Source organism: Liolophura sinensis, chromosome 3, assembly GCF_032854445.1.
Source record: "Liolophura sinensis isolate JHLJ2023 chromosome 3, CUHK_Ljap_v2, whole genome shotgun sequence".
NCBI classification, from domain to species: domain Eukaryota; kingdom Metazoa; phylum Mollusca; class Polyplacophora; order Chitonida; family Chitonidae; genus Liolophura; species Liolophura sinensis.
Window position 1 is genome coordinate 14,905,737 of NC_088297.1, and position 13,964 is coordinate 14,919,700.

Consider the following 13,964-nt stretch of genomic DNA (forward strand, 5'->3'; position numbering starts at 1 on the left):
TGTTTTCAATACCGTTACAGTAAGATATTCAAGACTAGCCCTCATTAATGTATTTATTTATTTGACTTGTGTTTTACGCAGTACTCAAGAATATTTCACTTATACGACGGCAGCCAGCCTTATGGTGGGAGGAAGCCGGGCAGAGACCGGCGGAAACCCAAGACCATCAGCAGGCTGGTGACAGACCTTCCCACGAACGGCCGGAGAGGAAGCCAGCATGAGCTGGACTTGAACTCACAGCAACCGCACAAAACAGTTTTGATACAGACTATACATTTAGGATCGTACATGACCTCCAATACAAATGGAAAATGTAAGATACTCATGAATAGCCCTCATTAATATAACAACTGTTTATGCAAATACATGTCCTTAACTTCCAATATCATATACATGTATATACAGTGTAAGTGTACGATTTCTATCCATTATATCTCACTCCTGTTATTCTGGTTAGTGGGGCATGCCAGTAAAGCATGTGAAGGGGTTTTACTCATACGCCTTACAGTGCATGGATTGCTGTCTACGTTCACTTCACATCACTGTCGCCAATAGTAAATTGCCAGCAATGCCAAGGTCACTTGGGTCACCCTGATGAGGATGAAAGTGGTGTCAGAAAACACGAAACAATCCGTCTAAACCTTTGCCTCTAAACAACACGTAATACACATGCATTCTCTTTATCTAGAGTATTTTTAACATGATTCTAACCAACACTTAAATCAATCTTATTCATGATGGCTGATTAACCACGCAACGACACAAGTGGTGAGGCTAAGCCTTAAAATGCCTAAGCGCGTCAACCTGGGTTCAAAGGTCAAGCTTGTCTAGAGATGGCAGGGATGTAAAGCTAGCATAGAGAACGACACTTGCGTTGTAAGGGGTGTGCAGCTTACTTTGGAGACATTCGATTGTAAAACTGGGCAGGGAGTTTTGAAAAGTGACCAATTTGTGTGCACCTTGTACATACTAAATGGGTGACCCCATAACTTCGGCACTTTGTATGCAACAGCCACCAATGTCTACTATTACCACTTTCAAATCCCAGATCTGTCTATCGCATCTTGTCCAAGAATAGCATAAAAATTTCACATGGCTAAAAGGCTTATATATATATATATATATATATATATATATATATATGTATATTTATATATTACATATATATATATATATATATCAATATAAAAATACAATGGATGTACTGAATTGAATAATTACAATGTTAGCACTACATTCAATGATGTGAGCAGGACAATGACTTAAATGATGTGAGCAAGACAATGACTTAAATGATGGAAATAAGTCATGGACACTTTAATTCCTGCATCTATCCTCTGTACCTTCCAAGACAAGGGAGACCTCAGCCATCATGGGTTTGATAGACACACAAATATGGTCTTCTAATTTGGAAGTTAGAAGAGTTTACAATGTGTGAAAATGCATGATATCAGCTCGTGTCAAAATGTGTTTTATCAGTTTACGTAAAATCTCAGATCAGCTAATACAAGTAAGCAACATGGAATCGGCTGACAGGTAAGCGTTGAAATCAACTTGATCGCGAACAATCTCACTTCAGCTAATGAAGATAAGCTGCATGAAAGCTCAGGCAAAAAGTGTGATCTTAGACAGGTAAACTGTGTGGCGTCAGCTTAAGAACAATTTGATTTAAGCTCGTCCAGGTAAGCAGCATAAGACCAGCTTAGGTAAACTGTGATATCAGCGTAAAATGTGCGATGTCAGTTCAAGTGAACTGTGTGATATCAAAGTGAGCCAGTAATCCCCAGTGATCACTCGGGAAACGCTGACATGTCGGTATTTTCTCTATTCCAATGAGCTCAAAGTACACAGGTTTTACTTTCGGTTTCGGTTTGGAATGTCGCAGGTACAGCCTGTCAAAACGATGGCAGGGACGGAATTTAGAGTCAATTGAAATGTTTTCATTTCGACGACTGTCCCAGGTGAACTTGGCTTCAGGTCGTTTTCCAGTGACCTCCCAAAGGTCAAGGACATCGTCTGGTAATCCTCCTATCTCTGCAAGCTGGCAATCAATGAAACAGAACATTAAACATCTCTGCCAAGTTTACACATATTGTTAGACGGAAGATGATACACCATTATGGGAATCTACCAACGGCAATTTTTTTTTTATTTTCATTTAGTTTTAGAATCTCAGATTAAGGTCACTGGTTCAAACCCAAAAAAGTCATCCCTTTACAAAAAGCACACTGCACACTGTTGTGATAATGCTCAAATGCAGCTTATGGGCGCTTCATTTTCCCTTGTCATGGAGTGTCGGGGGAGATGACAGTGGGAAAGGCTAAGGATAGGTGCCCCTTATGCAAAATGCACAACACCTTGTGGCACGTGCAACTATCTTGGCAACACAACCGTTACATCCGTATATACATGTATTACCGTCACAGTTTTGCAAATTGGTACATGCAGCCTTTGTAAAAACAGGCTCCTGGTGAGCAAAATATAAAGGCTATCTACGGTCAGGTGCAATAGTCATGACAATGCAACAGTCACATTGTCACATGTTACCGTCATAGTTTCGCAAATTAGCATATCCTTTGTAACAGTGGCCCCTGATAGAGAGAAAGAGCAAAATATAAAGGCTATCTAGTCAGGTGCAACAGTCACGGCAATGCAAACAGTCACATTGTCACATGCTACCATGATAGTTATGCAAATTAGCACATGCTTTGTAAAAAGGATCCTGGGAAAAGAATATAAAAGCTATCTAGAGCCAGGTGCAACAGTCATGGCAACACAACAATCATGGCAACACAACAATCATGGCAAAGCCACAGTCCATGCAAAGCCACAGTCACATATATGCAAGTGCGTGTTACCATGACAGGTATGCAAATTGGCACATGCTTTGTAAAATTTCCCCCTGCACAAGAGGAAATAAGAACAGAATATAAAGGCTATCTAGAGTCATGTGCAACAGTCACGGCCACGCAACAGTCACATATGTGCATGTTACCGTGACAGGTACGCAAATTAGCACATGCTTCGTGCACAGTGTACAATATGAAGGTTATCTGCAGACAACCATAGTAACAGGCATTTCCCTGCAAATTCAGTGCTTAAAGGGAAAGAGGAATCTATTCTGATTGATTGTTTATTTATTTATTTAATTGGTGTTTTATGCCATACTCAAGAATATGTCACTTATACGACGATGACCAGCATTATGGTGGGAGGAAACCGGGCAGAGCCTGGGGGAAACCCACGACCATCCGCAGGTTGCTGGAAAACCTTCCCATGTACGGCCGGAAAGGGACTGATTGTTGTGATAGATAAGTTTGTCCAGGTTATATATGTAGCCTAAGCTTAAAGGAGAAGAAAAACTTAAAACCATGACACTATAGGCTGAAAAGAGCACTTTTTTTTGTATCTGGTGGTGCCTGTTACATAATTTTGCGATTTTTCCTCCCGATACACGTAAAGCCTGAAAACGGCAAAGCTGGCATAAATCGCTGAGTCCATGGTGTCCCTCCATCTTTAACACCCTGTAATTTATGCTGGTGGTGCGTTGCCTCTCAGCCAATAAGAGTCGTCAAAACCGCCGGCTTGTTTGTGTAAACTCGGAACCTACATCCAACATTCAGTTTCCCGATCGTCAAATGGAAAACGAACTGTACTGTTCACTACCTTCTGGAAGAGTTCTACCGGAAATGTACAAACTGTACTTTGGCTGGTTTCCCACAGCAATTCTCCTCCTAACACAGAGAAGACTTCAGGACTAGTTCTTAGGCAAAATGGAATTACCCACAGCTGATTTGGCACTGACTTTATTTTTAATTTATCAACTTGAGGTACATATTAGAATTTTTATGGCATGCACCTGCGAGGAAATGCATACTCTTTTCAATTTGATAGATATTTAAATTTTCTTCTCCTTTAATTTGAAATATGGCAGATTTATTCAAGTGTGACCAAGGGTGCAGGGTTTTATGCCAGAGACCTTATCTACACTGCCAGCTATAAGCATCAAGTTTGTATCCCATCAAAGGACCCGGTACCCTAATTCTTTCAACCTTTCTGCATGTCTGCAAGGTGTTCAGTCAAGCATTATTCTGTGTAGGCTAATGAAACTGTAATTTCTGAGTTGCCCTGAAATTAGGCAATCCAACCAGTTTAGTTTTGTCTTCCAATTCAAATTAGAAGTTTTCCAAGAATTGCACTGAAAAATTGCTCTTTCATAAGCAGAATGATTGAGGAATTAGGGTATCAATGCACCGGCACAACAACGCTGAAATCGTGACAGCATTTTCATGATCTCCACTGACCTCTTTGTCCCTCAAATTAAGGTCACCTCCAAATATGGCTGTGCGATGTTCATCAGCTGACCTCATGACCTCTAGAGCAATCTTCAGCTGTTTCTTCCTCTCCTCAGCATGTTGTTGTGTGCTCTCCAAGTGAGACGTTATCAACAGGCAGGGGACTCCCTTCACACGGCACTGGAAAAACAGGATTAAACATATCATCTGACTGGTTCTCCCCTGCGACTCCCACACTCTGTGGGGACTTGATGATAATAAGGGGCTGACTACGCTTGATTGACGGTTTATGCAGTTTAACGTTCTTTAAATTATTTATTTATTCATTTGATTGGCGTTTTACGCCGAACTGAAAAATATGAAGAAGCTAGCCTTAATTATGGCGGGAGGATACCAGGCAGAGCCGGGGGGTACCCACGACCATCCACAGGTTGCTGCAGACCTTTCCACGTACCATATTTACACGATCAGAAAGCTTTGAGCAACAGAAAAATCATGATAATATCAAAATTAGATCAAATAAAAAATGTGGATTTTCAGTTTCATTTTTATTCCATTTCGGGAATTTTATAAAATACAAACTTATGGAACTGGTGTTGCCCTACCTTTGCGGACAGGAGATTCCTCATCATTCGACTGCTGTAGAACATCTGAATATCCTGGTCCTCTAGTACGACCACGCCCACTTTGATGAGTATCGCAGTGAAGTAACCTTGTTGTCCTCCGGGGAGAACCTGGTATTCTGGGCACTCCTTCTCCAGGATGCTCAGCGTCTGGGGAACTACCTCCTGTAAGAAGACTACGGCTGGGTTCTCCCTGCAAAACAACAAAGATGGGACAGTTTGAGTGACATGCAAGTACATGGATTGATTGATTGGTTGATTGATTGGTTGGTTGGTTGGTTGTTGTTTAACTCCTTCGAGAGGATGCTCTGCGTCTGGGGAACTACCTCCTGTAAGAAGACTACAGCTGGGTTCTCCCTGCAAAACAACAAAGATGGGACAGTTTGAGTGACATGCAAGTACATGGATTGATTGATTGGTTGATTGATTGGTTGGTTGGTTGTTGTTTAACTTCTTCTCCAGGATGCTCAGCGTCTGGGGAACTACCTCCTGTAAGAAGACTACGGCTGGGTTCTCCCTGCAAAACAACAAAGATGGGACAGTTTGAGTGACATGCAAGTACATGGATTGATTGATTGGTTGATTGATTGGTTGGTTGATTGTTGTTTAACTCCTTCTCCGGGATGCTCAGCGTCTGGGGAACAACCTCCTGTAAGAAGCCTACGGCTGGGTTCTCCCTGCAAAACAACAAAGATGGGACAGTTTAAGTGACATGGAAGTGCATGGATTGATTGATTGATTGGTTGGTTGGTTGTTGTTTAACTCCTTCGAGAGGATGCTCAGCGTCTGGGAAACTACCTCCTATAAGAAGACTACGGCTGGGTTCTCCCTGCAAAACAACAAAGATGGGACAGTTTGAGTGACATGCAAGTACATGGATTAATTGATTGGTTGGTTGGTTGGTTGTTGTTTAACTTCTTCTCCAGGATGCTCAGCGTCTGGGGAACTACCTCCTGTAAGAAGACTACGGCTGGGTTCTCCCTGCAAAACAACAAAGATGGGACAGTTTGAGTGACATGCAAGTACATGGATTGATTGATTGGTTGATTGATTGGTTGGTTGGTTGTTGTTTAACTCCTTCTCCGGGATGCTCAGCGTCTGGGGAACTACCTCCTATAAGAAGACTACGGCTGGGTTCTCCCTGCAAAACAACAAAGATGGGACAGTTTAAGTGACATGGAAGTGCATGGATTGATTGATTGATTGATTGGTTGGTTGGTTGTTGTTTAACTCCTTCTCCAGGATGCTCAGCGTCTGGGGAACTACCTCCTGTAAGAAGACTACGGCTGGGTTCTCCCTGCAAAACAACAAAGATGGAACAGTTTGAGTGACTTGCAAGTACATGGATTGATTGATTGGTTGGTTGTTGTTTAGCTCCTTCGCGAGGACGCTCAGCATATGGGGAACTACCTCCTGTAAGAAGACTACGGCTGGGTTCTCCCTGCAAAACAACAAAGATGGGACAGTTTAAGTGACATGGAAGTGCATGGATTGATTGATTGATTGATTGATTGGTTGGTTGGTTGTTGTTTAACTCCTTCTCCAAGTTGCTCAGCGTCTGGGGAACTACCTCCTGTAAGAAGACTACGGCTGGGTTCTCCCTGCAAAACAACAAAGATGGGACAGTTTGAGTGACATGGAAGTCCGTGGATTGATTGATTGATTTGTTGGTTGTTGTTTAACTCCTTCTCCAGGATGCTCAGTGTCTGGGAAACTACCTCCTGTAAGAAGACTATGGCTGGGTTCTCCCTGCAAAACAACAAAGATGGAACAGTTTGAGTGACTTGCAAGTACATGAATTGATTGATTGGTTGGTTGTTGTTTAGCTCCTTCGCGAGGATGCTCAGCATCTGGGGAACTACCTCCTGTAAGAAGACTACGGCTGGGTTCTCCCTGCAAAACAACAAAGATGGGACAGTTTGAGTGACATGGAAGTACATGGATTGATTGATTGATTGATTGATTGGTTGGTTGTTGTGTAACTCCTTCGAGAGGATGCCTAGTGTGTTGGCAACTACTTTCTTTATGAACACGACAACAGAGACAGGGCTGATTGAGAATTACGACTGAGTTCCCCCTGCAAAACTACAATGATGGGACTGCTTGAGTGACTCGTGAATACAAGGATTGATTGACTGACTGATTGTCTCATGTTTAACTCCTTCTAGGGGGTGTCCAGAGTAAGGGGAACTACTTCCTGTAAGAAAACTATATCTGGGTTCTATCTACAAGTCAATAACTTCGGAACTGCTTGAGTGAGTCATAAATACCAGGATTGATTCACTGACTGACTGACTGCTGAATATTCACATTCCTTCTCCAGGATATCCAGCATCTGAGGAACTTAGCCCTGCACTTACCTGTGGCTCAAATCTGTACTTTACCACTGGTAACAGAGACACAGCCCACAGCAGTTCCCCGGCCTGCCTCTAACCACGACAGATCTCACACACACGTCTTTATGCGTATGCTAAATGGACTCAAACACACAGTCGTTAATGCCCTGGTACAAAGAATCTAATTAAAGTATTAATATTAATATGGTGATTTTTCATCCTGAGTCTGCCACAAGTTAGAGTACAAGGGAGACTCCAGTCAGGACACTACTACGATGGAGGGCAGATTCAGCCTAAACATTAACCACCAGGGATAATGTTGTTGGTTCGACTGTCTGTATCAGAGGCAGTCAGATCATGTGCTTGTGACTGAGTCTAGTATTTGTTTATTTATTTATTTGATTGGTATTTATGCCGTACTCAAGAATATTTCACTTATACGACGGCAAACAGCATTATGGTGGGTGGAAACCGGGCAGAGCCCGGGGGAAACCCACGATCATCTGCAGGTTGCTGGCAACACCTTCCCACTTACGGCAGGAGAAGAAGCCATCATGAGCTGGACTTCAACTCACAGCGACCGCATTGGTGAGAGGCTCCTGGGTCATTACGCTGCGCTAGCAGGCTAACCGACTGAGCCACGGAGGCCCCAGTGACTGAGTCTAGATGGGATATGCATCAGGATATTTTTTCTCATCAATCGCTACCCCTATCACTGGGACCCCCAGAAGAGCCTGAAAATGTACTCCTCCTACCATATAATCTTATATGTGAAATATTCTTCAGTAGGCTGCAAAACACCAATCAAATAAATTAATAAATTAAAGACCTTAATCTGAGATCTTATTTATCACGCAACTTAAGACTTATCACCCCACAATTTGCAAATACTTAAAAACAAACTGTAGTTGGTAAATTATTCTGCAGTAAAGAATTAGTTTAAATTTTAAATTTCCTAGAGTATTTTAATTGCAGAGGTGTCTAAAATTTTTGACTTAAGTCTTCAGACGTTTGATAAATGTAGCCCCTTGACTGTTTCAAATACAAAGACAAATAAAACTGTTTACTTTTTAATCGTCTGGCAGACAGCTTTGGTTCTAGTCTTGATGTTGTTTGAATCCAGCCCATCAATATTCCAACTCATCAGACGAATCCGGTGTGGCTCCGGATCAAGGGGAGATGACTCTTCTCTGAAACATTTGAAGTGGAAAATAATGGAAAGATTTTCACAAAAATTAGAATGAATTTATCTACATCTAGATATTCTGATTCACATTACTTTCCTGAAAAATACACTCTTGTCAGAAACAGATCCCTAAACTGTTTGAAAAAAAAAATGGAGCCATTCCAACAATTTCATATCTAAAATCTTCTTACTTCTTCTCTTTGCTTGTATCACCCACAGCAACAGTCAGTATTTTTTTTGATCACCAGTGTCTTCGTAAAACGCATTCACAGATCTCTGAAACAAAAGTCAAAAGTGTAATATCTAAACAGAAAATTAACTTTTCTTGAGAAGTGTACCACAGTACACTAGATATACACATACACAATGATGAATCAATCAGCCAGTGATCAATGAGGTCACAGGCTTGAATCCAGTTCTTTCTGGTTTGGCTGAGACTTTATTTGATTTATTTATTTATTTCATTGGTGCTTAAAGGTGTACTCAAGAATGTTCTACTTATAACAATGGTTGCCATCAATGTGGTTGGAGGAAACCCAGCAGAGCATGGGGGAAACCCTTGACCATCCCACAGGTTCTTGGCAGACCTTCCTGGTAGAGGAAGCCAGCATGAGGTAGACTTGCACTCACCGCGACTGCATTGGTGAGAGGTTCATGGGTCACTGCACCAAGCTGGCATTCTAGTAGGAGACCCCCTACCAACTTCAACTGGAGGGTCAGTCTGGTTACACTTAGCAAAAATGTCTAAGACTGGGATTGAACTCATACTTGTGCAAGCAGTTGGAGTATCAATCCTGCTCACATTTAAATTCCTCCGCTACTGTGTCTACTTACATCAAGGTCCCAGTCTCTGTCCTGGAGGTAAAACATGGCCAGTGCGGTGTCTGTGCTCGTGATCTCTGCAAATCTCTGACATCGCTCTTCGCAGATTTCACGACTGGGAATGTTCGCATCATCAGAAGAATCAGAATCACTCATCTTCCTGGTCAAAGATTAAATTTCTTCTTGACAGCAGATAACTGTGAGAAAACATAAGTAGTACACATATACGATATAATATATTCACTGACTCTGCAGATCAATAGTAAAATAGCAGAGATCCATGATGTGAAGGAGATCGAATCCGTCTGGTTCAACGCTCCCGTCCCCTTGATGGCAATTTCTGAGAAATTATGGTGGCTTTTACAAAGAGACTTTCAGTGTTCGACAAATGAGATACACATACATAAAGACATACCACTATCTGTAAAATCTAACTTCCTTGTCTGAGAATCTATCTGTTCATTAAGTTTTCAATGCAAGTTCTTATTTAACACTTTGTTATTGGGTGGAGGAAGCTAGTCCAAATTTTTTTGACCAGAAAATCACTTACTATTAACCATTTCAAATTTAAAACCCATTTTGTCAGCAGAATTTATGCATATAATTATTATGAAAATGATGGCAAAATAATTTGCTTGTGTTACTATCAACAATGTTGACAATGATACGGATAAATTATCCATCTTATCTTTTTCTTTCACCAAGGTTCAAGCACTTATAGTCTTCCTCTCCATTTGTTCTTCTTTTTACTTTCAAGCCCATTTTTAACAAAATTTGGATGAGCAAAGTCCCCTTATTGCTTTCATTTTGTAACTGTGCACCAGACGCCCACTCTTAATCATTCTAAATGGATCATTTTATAACTAAAACAAGCTGCGGAATGTAGCTCTATGCATCAAGCTATATGAAGTTTTGGGAGAGTTGACTGGAATAACTTCTTCTAATAGGGTCGGATTGACAGTAAGCCACATTAACCACATTTTCACAATCGCATTAAATCTTCCCTAGCTTAAGTCGATGTCAACTGAGTGGTCCCTATAATCAGCTAACCTGTTCTGAGTCTCGCCGAACCAAAACAAACTGAATACATTTCAGACACTGTACACATTGTGGACGCCGTCACGTTCTGCCAGTCGTAAATACAAGTCACGTGATCGATGTGACTGTAGAAAAAAAGGTCGTTCAAGAGAGATAATATGCATTATAATACCTATATCATTATAATAACACTAGGCAAGTCAAGTCCATTCTCAACTGGCACTAATCGCTTCAGTCCCCTTGGCCGTCGCAAGAGATTAAAATGGTGACAGGCGGCATATGGCCTCAGTGGTGTTAACATACACGAAAATATGGTGTCTGAAAATGTATTTATTTTGTGAATTTGTGCGCTTGTCATGGATCGTTTTTCATTTGGCAAGACTCAAGTTACAAGTTAGGTGATTATGGGGACCACTCCGTTGACATTGCTTTATGCTAGGGAAGATTTAATGCGCGTGTGAAGATGCGGTAAATGTGGCTTACCATCAATCCGAAACATCTGAAGCAGTTATTCTGTTACTTTCCCAACAGTTCATGTTACTCGCTACAGAGTTACATTCTCCAACTGAACTAGACCTACACCATTATCACAATATCTGCTGTACGTTCTAGACAGAAAATTTTGACGAGGACACCATGCAATTCAATGTTAAGTGTATTACCTCCATATACATTTCTGCCATTCATTCGGTTGACCGAGATGGTCAATGTCAGAATGTTAAAGAAGGATGGAGATCAATTAGCACGCTGAATTAGAATGACACAAGACTGCCCTGGTAAACCACCCTTTTTGCCAAGTTATTAACCTACTAGCCGCAACTGCTTGGACAGTTACTGAACTAACGTACCATAGTCGTACCATCAAACGTTACCCAGATCAAAGCCCGAAGTTCGTCCTTGCACCATTCAATTTAGGCCAGGAACTACAGCTGCGCTCTGCCTGAAGCAGAAACCCCCGTGGAAGACCACCACATAATCATATCATCCCCACATCCTGGCTATACCTGAGTAGAAACGAAATGCATCCCACTCGCTCACCTGAACTGGTCACCGGCCAGCATGGGCCCAGTTTCACACAGCGGCGTATGGCATTTTTCTACCGCATAACTGTCGTATGCGTGTGATAATCGTACATGTGCGACATTTTTGTGAAATTGCGCCCTGTGTATGGAAGGTGAACAAGGTTGCATATGCCGTGCAGGTAATAATGGCTAAAAAGCTAGGTTAATTTTTTCATATTCTGCTGAAAAAAAGCGCAAACTGCATGCATGTGGTGGTATATGGCATGGTACCATACGAAAGTTAGAGGATATACAGTTTGGAGGTACATGTATGTTACAATGCCTGCCTATCGCCGAGGAAAGGCATTGGATTTCATGTGTTTGACGTGGCGAACTAATTTTGGGGTTGAAGTTGACAAATTTGCTAAATGCTAAATAGTAAGGGAAATCGTGCCAACTAGTGAGCCAAGTTTTGGCCATATAATGTCTACATTTGCTACAAATGTCTATAAGAACAGAATGAAAGCTAAACACATTTGGACATTCTTTCTTTTAACGCTAACAAACCTTCCAGTGTCACGTATCAAACACTTGAACTTTACTTGTCCAGTTGACAGGTTTTCCCGCGAGAAATGTTTACGGACATTACGTCATTGTAAAACGGAAGTTCTCTCGATCTCCAAGCAGAGTAGCTGCCCCTTAACTAGTATTCGCGCTCTGCGCTGCACCATTCGGAACCGACTCGACATGCAGCCCATCCTTCAGAGGTTTTTAGATGAAGCAGGCGGCCATTTTATTATAATTCTTATACTGAAAATTCTTTCGCTTCACAAACGAACATAACAGAACCAATTGCGTGAAATCAAGTATCGTAAATGTACAATCGTATCTGGTTAAAAAGACCTCTAGAGGCGGGTAGGCTATGTCTCATATTGTCGATTAAGTTAGAGGTGGAGATAACATAATAAAATGAAGTTTAAATGAAAGAGTGTATATACGCTGGGTATTTGGGACCACATTTTAAAAGAGCTATATATTGTCTTTAGATAATAATGCCCTGAATGAGCATATAACGCATGTTTAATAAATTTATTTGGACTAGAATTTCGTCTTTTTAGCTAAGAAATGTGTTCAACCTGAATTTTAATCATATTTATTTTTTTTATATATTAATAAATATTATCATAAACAGGATTAAATGCCTGTACCTGCATGTGACAAAAAATTTACATTAAAACAAATTTATTACACATGCATCACATCCTTATTTAGAACATATTAATGCAAACATATACGACATATACCAACATGTGGCTCCAAATAGGCCTACCCATCATGCAGAAATATTTTCTAAAATCTATACAACATGGCCACGAAAAACGTCCCCCCCATCTGCCATGCATTGTTGTCATTATATTTTATTTTCAGTTATTTATTTATTTATTTAATTGGTGTTCTACGCGGTACTCAAGAATATTTCACTAATACGAAGGCGTCCAGCATTATGGTGGGAGGAAACCGGAGAGAGCCCGCGGAAAATCCACGACTATCCACAGGTTGCTGGCTGACCTTCCCGCTTCGACCGGAGAGGAAGCCAGCATGAGCTAGACTTGAACTCACAGTGACCGCATTGGTGAGGGGCTCCTGGATCACTGCGCCGTGCTGGCGCCCTATCATCTCGGCAGCGGAGGCCTCCAGATTAATTTCAGTGTGTAGGCATATAAATATATATATATAGATCATGACACGACCGCGGTGTGGCGTGCACATTGCCTACTGAGGTTTTATAACTCATTGCCCCTATTTATGAAACGTCTTATAAGCTCTAGGAAGTTTAAAAATTTGTACACTGATTCTTTACTGCAGAACATTGTTTATACCAACTGAGTTCTTTCCTCTTCTGTGTTTGTGCATTTACAATTTATGACTTAAGATCTTTGATAATACGAATCCAGTTGCATAAGTGATGAAAAAAAATAATAATAAAAAACCAAAAAAACACAAACACAAAAAACACAAGGAATATACTTTCAAACTGCATGCGCAAAGTGTATGTATTTAAAAAAATATAACCCACTGGAACCGTTTCCAGTAATCAAACTATACACAAATATCATCAAATGATAAGAAACGTGTCTTTCTGATGAAAAAGTTTAATTGGAGTGTCATCATTTCGGATTTGACATAATGAAGTATACGTGTTCCCTTTCTAAGATTTTTCAAGGAAATTTATAAACTAACACGGAATGAATAAACATGTCTAAACACCGTTGTCTGAGTATGTATGTATGATTTGTTATAGGCCTATACCTACCATTTTAACAACTCCTCTTGTACATGATATGGAAACTATACATGTAGGCCTATATATAGTGTACATACATTTGTGTACTAACAGAGAGCCGTACACATGAAAAGGTCTTGCACCAACCTGCCGATGGTCGTGGATTTCCCATGGGTTCTGCCAGGTGTACTATCAAGCTGACAACCGTTGTGAAAGTGAAACTGAAATATTCTTGAGAACAATCATATGAATAAATAATAAATAAAAGGCCTATTTAGAGTTATTCAGACATGTCACTAAACCATCTTACCTTTAACAGGGTAAATGACACACTATACAAGATTGCACAACACATGTATCGGACTGAGACAGGTGTTGA

The 13,964-nt window shown here is 40.8% G+C and overlaps 1 protein-coding gene across 1 annotated transcript; it reads right to left on the reverse strand.

The window, feature by feature from the left end:
• Positions 1-1,181: 1,181 nt before the first annotated feature.
• Positions 1,182-11,957, reverse strand: LOC135463400 (tyrosyl-DNA phosphodiesterase 2-like). Its single transcript, XM_064740659.1, has 8 exons — positions 11,869-11,957; positions 9,275-9,459; positions 8,686-8,716; positions 8,632-8,653; positions 8,322-8,444; positions 4,901-5,111; positions 4,305-4,475; positions 1,182-2,041 (listed from the first exon to the last, which is right to left on the reverse strand). Exons 2-8 carry the CDS (start codon positions 9,416-9,418, stop codon positions 1,745-1,747), a joined length of 999 nt encoding a protein of 332 aa, XP_064596729.1. The 5' UTR covers positions 9,419-9,459; positions 11,869-11,957; the 3' UTR covers positions 1,182-1,744.
• Between the last annotated feature and the right edge of the window lie 2,007 nt (positions 11,958-13,964).